General features: G+C 61.2%; 1 protein-coding gene across 1 annotated transcript; it reads right to left on the reverse strand.

The window, feature by feature from the left end:
- Positions 1-1,244: 1,244 nt before the first annotated feature.
- Positions 1,245-16,455, reverse strand: LGR6 (leucine rich repeat containing G protein-coupled receptor 6). The gene is made up of 12 exons (XM_081039309.1): positions 16,387-16,455; positions 14,708-14,779; positions 14,536-14,607; positions 13,563-13,631; positions 12,531-12,602; positions 11,486-11,551; positions 10,504-10,632; positions 10,078-10,149; positions 8,633-8,758; positions 7,743-7,888; positions 4,971-5,051; positions 1,245-2,901 (listed from the first exon to the last, which is right to left on the reverse strand). The coding sequence occupies exons 2-12, from the start codon at positions 14,731-14,733 to the stop codon at positions 1,655-1,657; spliced, it is 2,106 nt and encodes a 701-aa protein (XP_080895435.1). The 5' UTR covers positions 14,734-14,779; positions 16,387-16,455; the 3' UTR covers positions 1,245-1,654.
- Positions 16,456-17,722: the final 1,267 nt, after the last annotated feature.

The raw sequence follows: 17,722 nt of genomic DNA on the forward strand, positions 1-17,722 counted from the left end.
CATTGCCTCATCCTTCAACCAGGACGTTGCGAGTCCATGCTTCCAAGATGGCCTGCAGAGGCATCTTTCCCCAAACCTCGCAGCAGAGGCGACTTCCTCTGGTTCTGTCCACACCTGAGAGTTATGTTTGAGGAACTACCTGGACAGCATCAGGTGGTGCAGTGGTCCCTTCTAGGGAGCATTCTGCTTTCCCCCACTGACCTCAGAAGGTGACAGGGGGGGTCCTCCCTCACGGCCTGCCGTCCCTTCATAGCTCAGCAACGTCCCCATGAACCACAGCCTTGCTGCCAGGCTCCCCACCCGGGGGCCTGCCTTCCTCTCAGGAGTAGCTCCCAGGACCCTTCCGTTTCCCCCTCAGCTGAGCTGGCCCCCAGACGGCCGCCTGTGCGGAGCTGGGTGAGTAATAACAAGAGCAGCTAACATTTCCCAAGTACTCATGCGCTAGGCACCAAGCGAGGCTCTTTACATGACAACTCTCTTCCGGGGGTTTCCAGAACCTGCAGAGTTGTGGCACTGCCATCACCCCTGTTTTACTGCTGATGAAGCAGAGTGGTTATATCAAGGCCATGGACAAGCTGCTACTCTGGGCCCAGACGAGGCCTGTCTGAGTCCAGCAACCCGTCTCACAACAGCAGCGGCTGTTCCAACATGCAGGCTTTGGCGAGATGTGGCATGTGAAGGAGAAACAGGAACGCAAGTCAGGGCCAGAGGGAAGCCAGCCCGCCAGCCACAGGCTCGCCTGTGCACATCTGCCAGGAGCTGGCAGCCCCCCTCTTACCAAGGGCAGAAGTGTCTCCGGTGGCTGGGCTTGGGGGGCCACAGGAGCACATGTGAGACCCCTTGCTCCCTGCCCTGGCGCTGGGAGCCGAGGCTGGTCCCACCAGGACAGGCTCGTCCCCACCTTCCCAGGGGAGGGCAACAGAGTGTACAGTGTCTTCTGGTTGATGACTCACTCACTTTACCCAGCTCAAGCTGGGCTCAGGGCCTTCAAGGACGGGTGCCACATTGTGGGGTCACTGGGCAGTTCCGGGCAGTACAGAGACGAGGCCGGTGTGGGAGCGGGAACTCTGGGACACGTTCTGAGATATTCCACGGAAACCAAACAGGCAAACAAAACCTGTCGTTGAATAATTTGGGGAAGTGGGTTAAACACAGGCCAACAATTTTCCTGCTGCAGGAACACTCTGGGCCTTCCCTACACGACAATGCACTTGATTCTGTAAGAAAGAGCCGTGGTGTGTCATATCTTCCCAAACGCGTTTTAATATGCAGTCTTTTGGCACAGCACATCTCAGGGCTAATGGACACCGACACATGTACCACCAGGAGTCACGGGGCAGATGTCCAAATGCCTGTGGCGGCCGGTCCTCTTGTAGGTGCTGCTGCCCGTCATTCCCTGCGCCTGCACATACTCAGTCCCCACCGCCCGTCACCGTCTCAGGCAGATCTGCAGACCTCTGGCCCACAGCTTCAGACATGACCGGCAAGACGCCCAGAGGAAACCAGGCCGAAGCACCCTGGTCGTGGCCACGGAGAGTGCCGACGGGCCTGGGCCACCCTGCTACGGGCCAGCTGCTGAGTTGGGGTTAAAGTCATTTGACAAGCAGCCATCATTCATGGAGGGGAGAGAGAAGCGAAGAACGGGGAGAGACATTTAAAAGTGTGAGGCGAGGGCTGAGCCCCCGGGCTGGACGCTCCTACTGGTCGACAGGCCCCCACGGGCCGCAGCGGCTCCCTCCGCCCTTGGCAGTAGTTCTCCATCCGTGAAAGGTTGTGGGTTCCCAAAGTGGGTCCCCTCTGGCTCTACAGAGTGGCTGCCCTCCAGCCTGGGGACCCCTGGCTGCTGACAGATGAGGGTCACTGCGGGAAAGCCATAGGTGTCCAGTCCAGCGGGCCGCCCAGTTTCAGAAGCTTCCAGAATGAGATCCACATCGGACAGGGCCACCAGGGCCTGTGTGGAGTCGCAGGAGCTCTTCTCCAGCTCGCTGGCAGCCGCACGGGCCAGGGGCCCCGGGGCCCCCAGGCACAGCCGCCGCAGGTCCTCCCGGGAGTGGGGGCTGAAGAACAGGTAGAGCAGGGGGTTGAGGCAGGCCGGCAGGGGTAACACCACCAGGAGCACGGACTTGACGGCCTCGGGGGTGACGGGAAAGAGGCCGAGCACCGAGGCGAAGCTGAGGAAGGCCACGGGGCAGTAGAGGAGCCCGTCGGCAAGGACGAGCCCGGCCACGTGCCTCACCAGGGCACGGTCCCACCCAGACCCCAGCTCGCCCCGCGGCAGGCCGCAGAAGAGTTTGATGTAAGCGCCGGCCACGACCAGGAAGCAGGACGAGTTCATCATCACCAGCGCCACGGCGAAGCCCAGGGCCGCTGGCTGGCCCTCGGGCGGGGTGTAGGGCAGGCAGAGTGGGGAGGCCCCGTACTCCCCCACCGAGGCCAGGGGCAGGGCTGCGGCCAGCCCGGCCAGCGCGAGGCAGCCCAGGGCCCCTGCTCGCACGCTGCCCAGGGAGGGGGCCTTGCCGTAGGCCTGGACGCAGGACGCCGAGACGCTGCACTGCACAGCGCCCAGAGCCAGCAGCAGCACCGAGGCCTCGGAGCCCAGCACGGCCAGGAAGCCCGTGGCCCGGCACCCCAGCCCCGTCTCCCAGCGGGCCCCATACTCAGCAAACTGGCCGAAGGTCAAGGCGTCCACGGACGCCAGGAGGCCACAGGAGATGCCGCTCACGGCGTTGGCGCCTGCGATGGCGCCCACCACAAACTTGACGGGGGGCAGGGGGCCAGGCCCGGCGGCAAACACGCTGAGGAGCACCAGCCCGTTACAGAGCGTGGACAGCAGCACGATGGCCCACACGGCCAGGCGGATGGCCCAGCTCTCAAACAGGTGCAGGCAGGGCTTGAAGGGGCCTGAGGGGAGAGGACAGACATCATGCCAGACACGGTCCCGGGGACAAGGCCAGGGAGCCTGTGCCCTGAGACGGCCGTCCGAGGGAGGCTGACCAGTGGGGTCGGGGAAGGAGCACGGGGTCACACACAACTCTTCTCACCCGGAGCTGCCGATGGAGGGAACACTAACCCGACACCCTCAGAAAACAGAAACACATGAGCACCCCCGTTCAGGCCCGCACAACGCCGGCCAGGTAGTGAGGAAACGGGAGGCAAAGCAGTCTTGGCAAAGGGGCAGCATTTGGAAGGAAGGAGGGACAGGCTGGTACCAAGGCGTCAGCACCAGCTGCGGCCGGAGTCGAGACCAGGAAGGGGAGGGGCTGCCGGGGTCCACTGAGGCCCCCGTGGACGGCCCCTGACCAGGTATATCGGACAGGCTGGCTCTCCCTGGCTCTGCGACAGGGACACAGGCCACGTCTACTGCTCAGTGACAGTCAGTATCTGGGAGGCAAATCAGTAAATAAATCGAAATCCAATGACTTCTGGGGTTTTTCCGTCTGGCCCTGCATGAGATGCTGAGATCCTGGTGTTTCCTTCTGTCGCCCAGGTTCTGTCCTCAAACCACCTTGTAATTTGGGACTATTATTTCTTTCTTTTAGTGTCAGACTCCTGTTCTGCAATGTATTGCAGGTACGTTGGGAATTTGAGAGGCTTTTCCGGGTAGCTATGCTTTAAATACATATTTTTTCTGATCACTAAGTAATAGGTGGTAATCGTAGAAAATTTTGGAAACAGTAACATGGAAGAATTAAAACTATGTATGATCCCACTTTTCCCAGATAACTCATCATTTTGGTATGTTCCCTTCCATTAAAAAAATACACACACACACACACACACACACACACATTTAAACTAAACTGGGGTTTGACTTTTCATTCTCTTTTAAAGTTAAAATGTTGTCATGCACTTTCCCAAATCCTTATATTCCTCCAAAACCCGTTTCCAGGGGCTGTTAATACACACTCCTCCACCATATGCAGGACCCGAATGTGGCCACTGCATGGGCCATTTTAAAGGCAAGTTCAAGTTGGACTTTGTCTTTTTTAACGTCCTCCTCATTTACCTCGTTCTGGCTGATTGTTGGTTTTCAGAATTTTCTGCGCGGCATGAAGCGCGTGGGTTTGTTTCCAAGTCAGAAAAAACAGCGCACGGGGCCTCCTGCGTGGGCGCGCTTGCCCAGGGTGGCCGCTAGAGGGCGCGCTGCAGCCACCGAGCGCGGGGCAGGTGCGGGGCAGATGCGAGGCAGGTGCGGGGCAGATGCGGGGCGGGTGCGGGGCGGGTGCGGGGCGGGTGCGGGGCGGGTGCGGGGCGGCGAAGCGCACACGGGGGCCCAGGGATGAAGGCCGAGGGCCCGAGCCAGGGGAGCCGGGACAGTGGGAAACGGAGGTGCGGTCACACGTGAAGCCCACTGTCCACTGCTTCCCGCTCACTCTGCACAGCGCCCGTCCTGGCCGCTTAGCCTTTCACACCCGAGAGAAGGGAGTCCGTCCCTTTTGACACCTCACGTTGGATAGCACCACGGAGGAGGAAAAAAGAGGAGGAGTTCCTCCCTTTCTTACAGTCCCAAGGAGTTCCTTGGCGGTTAGGGTTAGACACTGCCTAAGGAGTACCCAGGGACACAGGGACATTTCCCGCCCTGGAGTGGGTGGAAGGGAGGGGTGGGGAGATGGCTTTCAGGGCTCCCCCGCCCAGGAGGCTGTGGGTCTGAGACCGCGGGGGCGCTCAGAAGCCCCCCTGCACGCCAGATGAGCAGTGGGCTCAGCACACTCGTCCCGCTTCTCTCTCTAGGCAGTTCCTCCTAGATGTATAACCTCTAACTGGCTGACTCGTAAAGGCTGCTTTGACCCCCCCTCCTCTAAGCAGCCACCATGGGAGAGAACTCCAGCTCCTTCCCCAGGGACCGTGGAGGAGGCTGAGCTCCAAAGAGATGGTTCTGGGACAAAGAAAGTGCCGGAAGCATGGCTACAAACATGCCAGGCTGGACCTGCGTCCCCACCGCCACCCCACCCCTCGAGATGCCTCCTCACCTGGAGTAGGGCTGCACTGGACACTGGGGTGTGGCTTTGTGTCCTCCATCTCCAGCTGGAGCTCGTCCAGGTCCAGGTCATCTGAAAGGGGACAGCAGAAAGTGGCTCAGGGCCCCGAGCTGAGTGTCAGTCACGCCCCACTTTCTCTGAGGTCACCGAGTCACTCGGCTCAGCACAGGACCCCAAGTGGCCCTGCACATGGCTCCTGCCCTTGGTGTGAATGCTGGGTGACTCCCTGTGACCCACGTGTGGGTCATGTGCACTGCGGCTCTTTACAGCAAACGTGTCTCCCGAGACGTGCTCTTCCTGTAACATGGCTGTGTCCTCTCCACGCAGCCTGGGTCCACGAGTGCTGCCTGGGCGGAGGCGGCCTGGATGACAGGAGCTATTAATCACCAGCCAGTCCACCACAGTCACTCCCCATCCAGGTGGGGACATCTGAAGACGGGGCAGTGAACTGGAGCGCGTTCCGAGGAGGTGACCCAGGGACAGTGAGTGAGTGAGGCAGTCCAGCAGCTGTGGTGTTTAGTCAGGGAGCTGAGAGCGAATGGGGATGCACTGGCTGTCCCCAAACACTGAGGGCCTGTCAGGTACACGCCCATGTGCTGTGTCGGCCCAGAGGGCGGGGCTAGGAAAAGTGATGGATCGTGGAAGGTGGCAAATTAGGGCCCAAAGGGAGAAGTTCCAGATCTTACTGCCACAGAGCTCCACAAGGACAGTCGTCCGACCAAGACGTGGGACCCAGTGTCTGTCGTGTGCCAGCCGGTGCCTTGTCAGGGGTGCACACGACAGCCCTGAGCTAAGGTGCTTGTGGGCACAAACAAGGGTTGTCGTGACACAGGAAGGGCTATGACTCCTGTCTTCAGGGCTCAGTAACCGTCTCAGCATGACATTGCCGAGCAGATGAGGAAACAGGCTCACGGAAAGGGAGCAGCTTGGCCAGGTCCCAGTGCCAGTGAGTGACAGGGCAGAATGCACACCCAGCCTCGTCTACCCATCGGCCCAATGTTTAACCACAATGCTTTCCCAGGGGAGCATGGATTTTGGGGGGTGTGGCGAGGATTGGGGAGCTTTCCAGATGCATGAGGTGGGCATGAGCTGTCACTGGAGACAGTGAAGCAGACGGTCCCTAATGAGACAAAGGGCACATCTGCACCTAGTTCAAGATCATCTTGAACCATCCTTCGGATTCTAAGTCTGGCTCTGTGGTTCTGTCAATCCGAGAAAATAGGATTAAGAAGGTAAATACATTGTTCAAGAAATTCTGCAACATGTTTGAAACAAACGGAATGTTTTCTTAGTCGCTGTTACAATGTTCCTTAAACGAGGGCCTCCGAACTCCAGCTGCAGCAGGGGCGCAGGACATCTGTGGGCCCACCAACTCTGTAACCAGTTTGAAATGGTAACCGAAACATTTTATAACTCATTCAGAGGAAACTCCCTCACAATGTCAGGTTTCACCGCCAGAACCTTGTGGTTCTCCCCTGTCCTCCAGATCCTTTCCAGGTGACCGTCTGTCCCACTTTTTGTGTGCTTGGCTCATGTGGCTTGTTTCCTGCGCAGGCTCTCCCTCCCCACTTAAAGGGTCAACGCCTCAGCTGGAGTGTGCCCTGGAGGCAGGATGGCCACGGAGCTGCCCCTGGCCCCGATCGGGTGGGTGGAGGCCGCCGTGCGCCCTGGCATTTCCTCCCTTCTCGACTTTCCCTTCCTGCCGCCCCTGCTCTCCAGGATGGAGCTCAGCCGTACTGTGAAATCAAAATGCGTGAATGAAATACAGGGCTGAACCCGGCTCCGTCTGAGGCTGGGAGTCACAGCCAAGGTGTTAGCACCCCTCACACGGGAGGAAGTCGGATCTGGCCGCAGCCGCAGCCGCAGCTCCTGGCTCTCCTTCTCCAGGCTCATTAGCTCCTACAGGAAATGGGGGCCCTGCCCCAGCTCCTGTTCGGGCGGCAGGCAGCCCACGCTTGCCCAGACCCAAGCCTGGTGGAAAGTTTCACCTTGAGGAAGCAAAGTTTCCATCCCTGCTTCTAGCCCCAGAGGGCGTGTACGGCAGATGTCGGGACGTCCCGGGGACAGCCGTGTGTGGCACAGAGTCAGCCCGGCTGCAGGGCATATCCTCGAGGCTGCCCAACATGGAGTCCTGGACGTCACCCCTTCCCGAGACCCCACTCTCAGGACAGTCTTCAAGCCTCCCGGCAGCGTGGAATATAAGGAAACTGAGGCTCAGGACGGTCCCTCAGGACCTCAGCTGCCTTTTTGCCTTTTACCCCAACTCTTCCAGAAACAGACAATGGGGCCCGACGGCCAATGCTATGATGGCCCCTCTTGCCCTGGTGGCCTCGGAAGCGTCACCCCGAGACTGGCAGACAGTGACACTCCCTGAGCTGCTGACCCTTGGCTCTAGGACACAGCGGGGGCTTTGTCTTTGGAAGCAGGTTGGACTTAGTTGACTCTGTTTGATCCCACTTGGCCAGCTTGACTAGAAAACGCTTGAAGTTGAAGCCACGTGGGAGGACGCAGGAGCCCCAGGGCAGCAGGGTCCTGGGAGAGGTGGCCTTGGGACTGCCTTGTGAACGGTGAGGGGCTTGGCGAATCCGAGACATTATTCTGTCACTGTCACCATCTTTACTTTCTCCCAGGCACCTCGGGATGGCCTCGGAGAGACGAGGTACATGGTTCATGGCCTCCAGGTCACCAGTGGTCCTCCCTGGGGTTCGCTCTCTGGGTCCCCAGCCCCTCCCCCCCACCCTACCCAAAGCCCCCATCACTCACAGTGGTTCTCGGCTCTTCCGGCCAGAAGGCCCGGGGGCCTCTTCGGGGCCCCCTCGTCCTCTGCCTGCCACTGCCCAGAGCCCTTGAAGAAGCTGGCGCAGACGCCGTAGGCACAGCACTGGTAGGCGTAGGGCACCTCCAGGGTCCTGGGGCGGGGGAGTGAGACAGCTGCCTCAGGAAGGTTTCCGGTGTCAACCCAGGCAGGCACCGGCACCCCGCGCCTGCCCTGCGACCCCAAAGTGCCCCGACCCTGTGCAGGTGGCCTCCTGGCTCTGTGTGCGGCTCTGAGAATATTCCAGTCTCCTTGATCATCTTGAGAAAGGAGCCGGGGCTAAACTTTCTGCCCTCAGCCGGCTCCGCGTGGGGAGCTGCTCTCAGGTGCTCTGGCCCCTCCCAGGCAGCACCTCGGCCTCTCTGTTTAGGAGACAGGGACCCTCCTAGCGACCTTTACCCTTGTCCTCCTGCCCCCCAGCCTGGGACACATCACAGCTGGGTCCACTGTCCTCCGAAGGGAAGGGAGCGTCCATGCATGTCATTAGTTTGTAGCGGCTGAGACTCCAGCCACACAGGAGGCCGGGCTGTCATTAGCACCAGGGGCTGGTCGGGCAGCCTGTCTGCCACGCCTCAGATCCCAGGGGAGGACGGGCCATTTGGGTGCACAGAACAGGGCAAGGAGGAGAGGCCAAGGGGCCTTCCCACATCCGACTTCTGTCCTCACAGGAGGTCTCAGTGTCCCCTGGGGCTGGTACTTGGGACTGAGAAGGGGACAAACAAGCCCTTCCCACTCAGTCATGGCCAAACCCTATGCTGCCGACCACCAGGCTTTTCCTGTGTCTGTCTCCGGTCCCTCCATGCCTCCCAGCCGCCCTAGGAGAAAGCCAGGCCCTCACCTCAGTTTGGGGAAACTGTCCTTGGAGAAGGCCTGAGACAGAGCCGGGTTCCCTCTGAGCTTGAGATGCATTAGGCCCCCGAGCCCGGCCAGGGGCAGTGTGGTCAGCTGGTTGTCTGTCAGGTCCCTAGGACAGTGCACGGTCAGGGTTACTGGGGGTCCGGGCTGCGTGGAGCGTGCGGCCAGGGTGCCTGGGACGGCGCAGGTGGACAGGAGTGGAGGACGAAGCTCCCGCAGCGAGAAATAAGTGCTGGAGACGGCCGGTCACTGGGGGCAGCGCCCATGACTCGCTCGGCAAACAGCAGTACCGACCGTCCACCTGGGGCTGTCCTAGGTGGTGCCACACCGCCTGTGCCAGGGCCGAGTCCCACCCCGGAGGCCCTGCCTGCCCCCTCGGGCACCTGCCTGTCGTCGCCCCATCCCCTGCCTCTCTGAGGATACGGGAGCCCAGAGCTGGGGTTGGACAGAGCCGGCCGCAGGCAGGGACTCGGTCATCCATTGTTTCCAAGCCAGACGTGAAGCCATGCATGGCCTCTCCCCTCCCCGAGACCCAGAGGAGCCAGGGCTCCAAACAAACACTGTCACCACAGGCTGTGCCGTGGAAACAGCCTGGAAGGCAGGAAAGCTGGCACTGTCCCCACCCCGTGAGTCACGGGGTCACAAATCTGCCTGAGTTTCAGTGTCCTCATCTTTCAAAGGGATAAAAATACCCACTCCACCTATCTGGCAGGAGCAAAGCAAACAGAAGAGAGAAGACGGAGGGAGAGTTTCACAGGCTGCGCCCCACAGCCCGGACAGCAGCAGACTGGAGAGGAATGTGGGACCCTGCAGGAGCTTCCTGGCCCTTGAGGGCCACCCTGTGAAGTGAGGGGTGGCCCTGGGGGATCTCTGAGAGCAGGCGGGGGCTTGGCCATGGGGTCTTCATGTTAATCAGAAAGGACCCATTCTAGGGGACACGCCTTTAGGACACAGGCAGCAGGCAGGCAGCTCCCCTTGGGCAGTGATGAACCTGGGTCAGTGTGGCAGCCCGTCAGGGCCCCTTGCGGCTCTGACATCACGGCCACGCAGCCAGCATGACATGCTTCCGGCTTACGTCCCGTGTAATTTAGGGGCCTGTAGTCCCTGCTGCCTGCAGACTGGCAGCTCTCTGGAGAATGCTCGGCGGGGCCATGGCTCCCCCTCTGCCAGGGGTGCAAGGGCATCGGCAACGCAGAACATCAGCAGATGATGTCCCAGAGCTTGTGGGAGGCCAGCTCTGTGTTTATCGGGCCCCACAGTCTGTCAAACAGACTGTCACGATGATTGATGAGGCTCGAGCCATGTCCCTGGGTGTGTGGTCAGACATCTATGTAGGTCCCCACTCCATGCTGGGCCCCCCTGCCCCCCGGCCAGCCCAGAGCCCCGACTGGTCTGCAGCATTCAGGACGGGGGTCAGTGGGCACTCACAGCTTAATGAGGGAGCGCAGGGTCGCGAAGGCCTCTGGGTGGATGGACCGGATGGCGTTCCAGCTCAGGTCCCTACGGGCAGAGAGGATGTGACAGGAGGGGACCGTGACAATGGAGGACTATTGTTCCCATCCTGGTTTTCCTTCACTTACCCCCCGGGTGAGCTTGCCCTCTGGGGAAGGTACCTGCTGCCTGCCTCCCGACCTGGCTGTGCCCCAGAAAAAGGGATGTGGCCGCCTGGCTTCAGAGCCTCCCGGCCCCCTGGGTCCCCACCAGGGACGTGGTTGGGGGAAGCCCCGAGCATGGGAGGCGCTGCTGTCCTGGTGCCGGGGGCAGGGAGGAGGAGCAGGAGGCTGTGTGCGAGGCAGGGACATGAGCGCTGGTCTGAGCCTCCCGAAGCCCCCGCCCCCCGTGCTGGGTACTCACAGGGTCCGCAGGGAGCTCAGCTGGCTGAAGGTATCGGCTCCCACCTCCCAGATGCGGTTATGCTTCAGGCCACTAGGGCAAGAGAGGTGGGTGACGGTGGGCCCTGCCTCCGTTCCACACCCCCACAGCCTGGGCAGAAGAAAGGAGAGCCTGCCCTTCTCCCAGCCCGCGGAAGTCATCAGAACTGAAGGGAGCACAGAGCACCCAGTTGCCTCAGGTAAGTGGGTCAGGAGACAAAGCCACAAACCCATCCCTGTGGCCCAGAAGGGAGTCAGCTTCCCGCGCCCCCACTGTGCCTGGCTCCCCGCCCAGCCGGTCTTGCCCCGTGGGTCCTGCAGACCCGGGTCCAGCAGCAGAGCCCACCCAGCCCTTGAACGGCCGTGACAGGTCCCAGGGGGCAGCGGAGCTCAGTGGACTGGTTGTGTGAAGGCGACGGCCCCAGGGCCTCAGCGTGTTGGAGACCCTCCTCCCTTGGGCATCTAGACAAACGTGACAGCCCCTGACACTCCCATGCCCTGGCCCCAAAAGGCGTCACGCTGCCGAGAAGCAGGGGCAGACACAGCGGGGTCAGGAGGCTCGGCCAGCCTGAGAAAGCAGGGCTGGGTGAGGAGAGCTTAGAGACGTTGTGAGCAACCCCTTTTCCTGTCAGATTAGAATCCCAGGTCTCTTCTGTGTGAGTGTTGGTGGGCTGTGGAAAATGAGAGCATGTGCTCGGAAACGCAGGCACGTCCAGTGCCCTGACACTGTCCAGCCCACCAGGCACCAGGCCCACCGTGCCCCTGGCCCTTGGCCGGCTCTCACCACCATAGCTTTTCTACTGCCACCTGGAGACCCCTTTGGGCACTGGCTCCCGGGCCCATATCGGGCAGGGCTCTGCTGAGCTCTCAGCCCTCAGAGAACGGGGATCAGCATGCGGAGCCCCTCCCCTTAGGCCTGTCCAGGGCCGGCTGCATGCCTTCACCTCTCCCGACCCCAGACTCACATCTCCTCCAGCTTCCGACACCTGTGCAGGCCGGGCAGCTCCTCGATGCGGTTATGAGACAGTTCCCTGGGAACATAGGCCAGGGCCAGGGTGAGGCGGGGCCAGGGGAGCAGCTCTGGCAGGGCCCTGCTTCCCTGGGGACGTGGCTGCTGACACCTCACACGGGTCCACCTCCTCAGACTGGTCTGCAGCCTCCCACGGGCCTGAGGGGCACCTGTGGGGCTGCCTCATCCATATGAAGGCCAGAGGGACCCCAAGGGTCCTGGGGGGAGGGGAACGGGAAATGAGAGGCAGAAGGCAGTGCAGGGGACACGCAGTGGCACTGAGCAAGCTAGTCGTGCCAGCCCGTGACCACCACCTATCGTCACCATGTATAGAGTTGGCAGGAAGGAAGATCAGTGCTGGTGCCTTTACAGAGCATTGGACACAAGCCCTTCACCTGACAGAGGAAGAAACTGAGGCACAGGGAGGGGATAGGACCTGCCCAAGGACACACTGCCAGTCAGTGGAGGGAGAGCTGGGAAGGGAGCCCACGTCTCAGACACGCAGTCTAGCCCTTCCACGAGCAGGCGCCAGGTCCCTGTCCTTCTGGGGGACAAGGGAGGACTGCGTCCTGAGGGAGGCTGATTCCAGCTGGAGTCAGGAGGGGACACTTAAGAGCCTCCAGGGCTCCAGAGGGGTTAATTTTCTTGTGTAAACTAGAGCAATCACAGCCCTTATTGAGCACCTACTATGTGCTAGGTGCTCTACAGGTATTTTTCAGCCCTCGCAAATTTACCCCCTTTGCAATCAGAGCTCTGAGGTGTTAGAGAGCGAGTCCCAATTCACACCGCTGGAAAGGGGCAAACCCAGGCCTGGCTCCCAAGACCACTGTCCTTTTGCCCTGAGCAGGAGACAGCCCCCTCCCCCAGGCAGGCTCAGCGCAGCAGCCCACGCTGTCCCACTGCAGGGAGAGCGGTGACCTAGTGGGACAGCAGCAGGAGGCGCCGCTGCAGTCCACGGCACGTGGGCGCACAGCGGGCGGGACAGGGCGTGAGCCACTCACAGGACTCGCAGCCGGGGCAGCTGCTGGCACGTCCCAGCTGGCAGCATCCGGATGCCGGCACGGGTCAGGGTCCTGCAGGGGACAGACACAGAGCTGGCAGGAGGGGGAGGGAGGTACAGGGCAGCCAGCGGGGAGCAGAGGGGAACACCGGGACACTGCGTGCCCTGCCCCACTCGCCACCCCCACTGCGTCTCCACCCTGTCTCCTCACGGACTCCAGCAACACTGGGCCTGTAGCACAGGGGCTAGAATCTTCTCTGCTCTCCTTAGGGAGGACGGCAGCCACGCGTCCGGGGGGGGGGGGGGGGGGGGGAGCTAGGAAACAGCCTGTGGTGGAGCCAGGCAACCTGAGCTCACAGTGGGCGCCCTGGGGGCGGGGGAGGAGTGGGAAAGGAGGGAAGGACAGATGGGGTAGCCTGGAGAGGGGGCTTGGCTCAGGGACAGTGTCCCATGAGAGACCCAAGGCCAAGGTCGTCCTTGGGGAACTGTTCCTGCCCTCATGGAAAACTTTCCAGATGCTAGCGAATCTAGGGGAGACCACAGAGGCACAGAGGAGCGATTGCGTTGGGCCACGTCATGAATGAGCCACGTGACGCGGGCCGGACAGTGGGGCGCTCGCTTGCTCCCTTCATTCTCTTAAACTGTCTCGCGGCCTCCTGTGCCCTGACAGCCCTGCACCCGCTGCACAGGAGGTAAGAAGAGCAGGCAGGAGGGCGTCTGAGTTGAAACCAAGCTCCAGGAAGGCACAGGAGACCGCTTTCCACAGCCCCTCCCCCAGCACGGGTCGTCGGCGCCCACGCCTGGGCTTGGGAACTCTGAAGTCACCCCTGAAAAATCCAAGCACGGAGAAGACGGAAGACCAGCTTCCTCACCCCCAAACCACCGGTGGCAGTGCCACACCTAGCAGCGGCCATGGCCCCTGGGGCAGAGCCAGGGGACCTCTGGGCCACATCAGGGGCAAGCAAAGCATCAGGAAGTCTCGGGAGGCAGGCAGAGAGCCCCTGGTGAGAAGTGGGGGGACAGAGCCACTCACAGCGTCTCCAGGCTGGTCGTGCCCTTGAGGTCTGGAAACTCCTGGATGTCTGTGGCTCCATTCAGGGATCTGGGAACAGAGCCAACAGCTTGAAGGGTGGGGTCAGAGCACGTCCACACGCAGCTCCCGGCCGTCTAGGGAAGTGCCCCCTAGGTCACCCCAGCTCTCAGACCGGGTGCAGGCTTTGCTGAGCAGCCCAGATGGAACCGGCAGCCTCAGCATTCGGGCCCCAGGTTGCAAAACACACAGGCAAGGAACCGGGGGCAGGTGGGGGGGTGCCTCTGTGTCCGAGGTGACAGCTCAGGTGCTCCTAAGAAGGCCCTGGGCTGCTGGGTTTGCTCTCAGCCCGGGACGGGGTCTCCCCTAAATTGTCATCCGCTGGCTCTTCACCAGAGCTCTGCACTGCTTCTTTTTGGTCGCTTCAGACTGGTGGCTTTCCCGTCCCCACCACCCCGTCCTGGGAGGACAGGCACACATCAGCAGCACAGAAAACATGAGGTCGGACCCCAAGCAGGCAGCGTGGGGCCTGGGCTCCACCCGAGCAGGACCCGAGGGGCTCAGAGGTGTCTAGAAAATGTACAGACAGCCTGCTTGCAGCGCCGGGGGAAGAGGGTTGCAACGACGAACACGGAGCTGAAGCGTGAGCTTTAAAGATGCTGGTGACGTCACGATGGGGCCCTGTGCCGAGGGCAGCATGGAAGCTTTTGGGAAGAAGTGGGATTTTGGCCGGGAATTAAATGAATGGGAGGCAGGAAACAAAGCAGTAAACATGAGGCAGCAAAGGGCTGGGGGGCCCCAAGCCCAGGCCGCCGGAGAAGCGCCACTCTGGCCCAGTCTGTTTCCCACAGGCGCTCAGGGACCAGGGCCCCCGGCACCCATCTAGGGTCCGGGAAGAAGCCACGTGGGGAGGGAGGCCCTGAAGCCACCAGGTTCGGGCACGTGCTTTCGGGGCAGAGCCTCGGTGCCAACTCACAGCGTGTGGAGCTTAGGCAGACACTGGAACGCCGACCTTCCCACTGACTGGATGGGGTTATCGTAAAAGTGTCTGCAAGAGAGACCCGGCCCTGAGGTCAGCCCCTCGGCCCTTTCCGGGGCACCCCTCCACCGGTCCCTCCCCAAACACGGCCCAGAGGAGCGGGGCTCACACTGTCTGCAGCAGAGGGTTCCCCATGAAGGCCTTTTCTGGGATGGCCTTGATGTTGTTGTTATGGAAACCCCTGGAACACAAGCCGGGAGTCAGCGAGCACCAGGAGAAGCATGCAGAAGGGGACAGGGGACCAACGGAGCTGTCCGGCGCCGACTGGGAAGGACGTGAGACCGGGGACACTGCCCGCAGCCTCCAGCTTCAGCCCTGCCTCTGACTTTTCTTGTCCAACAAAGCACCTGCCGGTCCCCTGGCCCATGTGACAGGAGGGAGCCCTCAGGAAGCCCCACAGCAAGTCAGCTCCCAGGAGGGGCACCCTCTCCTTAGTCACTCGTGGGGGAGGGAGGGAGCCCTGGAGAATCCCCAAGGAGGAAGCTGAGGGGTATGTGAGGAGGCCGAGGTGGTGGTGGAAAAACAGCGCTCCCAGGAGCCCCTGCAACTAAGGGCCAGAGAAGTGAGGGGGCCACCGAGTTGGGATGCTGACCGGGTTGGCACCGGGGAAACGAGGAACGTGGCGCCCGCCGGTATCTGCAGCTCTGGAAGCACAAGCCTTGGTTAGTTGGGAAGGATGTTTAACAGGAAGTGCAGGGCTGAGAAGCACCCATCCTCGCGTCCACGGCCACTGCTGGCTCTCTGGGTCTTCCTCGCCTCCCCCCCCCTTCCTCCACCTCACGCTCTCACCCTCACCCACACTCACCTCCGCCCCTCCAGCCAGGCCCCCCCCTGGCCGCTATTCACTCAGCCGTCCCTTTGTTTAGTGGCTCTTTCATGTTCCTGAACCCGGCCTCTGGGACTATGCTGAGTGACACCCTGCAGATTTAGGTGCTGTCCCCAAGCAGCTTTGTCTCCACAGATGTAGAGACACAGAGACCCACAGATGTGCACCCCTCAGGCCCGCCCCTCAGCTCGTCCTTATCTGCTATGTCTGCCCGGCATGCACACCTTGCAGCGTCTGGACGAGGTGCAGGGCTGCTCTGAGTGAAGACGCTGTCTGAGAGCCGGGGCTCCGCTCACCCACCTCGCGCCCCCAGGGAGGCCGCCTCCCTCCGGCCCCCGTATGGTCACGGTCTGCCTGTCTGGTCTTCACCTGCACTGTTCTTCTGTCTGAAATGCCTCCCCCCGCCCATGACTGCCACCGAAACCCCGTCCTCCCAAATGCCAATGTCAGCGTGCATTAGTCAGCTACTCTGCGTCGCGATCGTTTTAGCCATTACTGCACAATTTAGGACCAGAGTTACAAGCCGCCCCTAAGGGCCTGGGCCTGGTCCCTGCTTTACTGTGTTACTGTGTCCTCAGCGGGCCTGAAGGACCCTCAGGGTGGCCCGTGCCTGTCTTACTCCCATGTGTGCTCAGCACAGTGGGAGCTCAGTGAAGCTGGAGCAGCTTCTCGTCCCCTGGCAGCACCAGTGCTGGGAGTGACCCCGTAGGCCAGCCCCATCCCTCACTTGCCCCAACCAAGACGGGCGATGCTAGGCCTGGACTAACAGGACGTGACATTTGCCATGTGTCTTCCAGGCCGAAGGGCTCAGGGCTGTTTCCGCTGCTGACACCCTTGAAAAAGCTCGAAGCCACGCTAACAGGACTGTGACCACTCAGACCTGACCTGGCCTCGGAGGGCACGGGCTACCGCGTCCCCAGGAGGCTGGGAGGCCCCGGGGCAGGGGCAGCGGGCACACTTACAGCTCCTGCAGCCGTCCCAGGGTCCGGATGGCGGCCGGGAACTCCCGCAGCTCATTGTGGTTCAGGTCTCTGCAAGGCAGGCAGACAGGTCACCACAGGCGGCCAGCAGGCAGGTCAGGGCCTGAGGAACGCCAGTGTGGCCGGTCTTGGATGGACAGGGGGCTTTCCAACATTGGACCTAGCTGTCAACGCCGGGACAGGAATTCTGGGCGTGTCAGATATTCCCAGGCCACCAACTCCCGGCCGTCCTGACAAGTGGAGCTGCTCTGAGCGGACCCTTCGGGGACATGGACACGGATTGGCTGAGAAATATCTTGAGCCTTTGGGGACACCAGGGGTGGGGGAGGGCAGAGGGGAGAAGGGCGCATCCTTAACACCTTGTCACCAGCTGTCGGGATTCTGGAAGCGTCCTCAGGTGACTACCTGAGCTATCTGCGGCCTCTGCTGTCACCTCTATGAAAATGAACAGCGCCCCTCGCCTCGGGTGGTGGCGTGACAGCTCTTCTTTATTTCCTCTTAGCCGTTTCAGCATTTTCCAATTTTGGCTTTTATGATAAACATGTATCACGTGTATAATCAGAAAACATGGCGGTGATTTTACAAGTGGTAGCAACGCGGTGGGCAGGCTGTGGGAGGCAGGGCGCTACCAGGCGGAAGGTGGGAAGTCAAGTCTGCACAGCCGTTCGGGCCTCATTTGCCACTACCTTTTCTAAGTGAGACAGTCACCCCCAGTTGCCCAAGGTCCGGGGCTTGTGCGATAGACCGGTCTGCACCAGGGCGGGAAGACATCTGTGCACAGACACCCGTCCCAGCAGAACGACCGTGTGTGGCTGAGCTTTGGTCCTGCGGCTCCTCCCTCCCCAGGGGCCTCCTTCACGACCTCTGTCATCACCACAGAATAAAGAGGAGGAGGGACACGGAAGAGACCAGGAGCAAATCTGATTTTCCTTAGAAAAGATTTAGAACTGCTTGTGACAGAAAAGAGTCTCAGTGGAGGGGAGCCCACCCAAAGGGGGTGCTGATGCCCTGAGGAAGGCAATAAAGACTCATTAGGAAGAGAGAAAAGGCCCCAGGGGACTTGCAGGTGTCCTGCTCTCATGTGACGGCTCCCTCAGGACAGCTGTCAGCGTCACACTTTTAAAGTTGGCCTTTGTTTCACTTCGCAGCCAACGAGTTAGGCCCACACAGAAATGGGCCTGATGAGGGGGTCTTGGTGCCCCTCAGTTCCTGTGGCTGGAGTGCATGTACCAGCTCTGGCACTCGGGGGGCTCAGCTACCATGCCCCTCTTGAGCCCCCCAGAATGCCCGCAGCCCACCTTCTCGGCCTTTTAAAGCC

This window comes from Rhinolophus hipposideros (genome assembly GCF_964194185.1).
Source record: "Rhinolophus hipposideros genome assembly, chromosome: 26".
Classification (NCBI taxonomy): Eukaryota; Metazoa; Chordata; class Mammalia; order Chiroptera; family Rhinolophidae; genus Rhinolophus; species Rhinolophus hipposideros.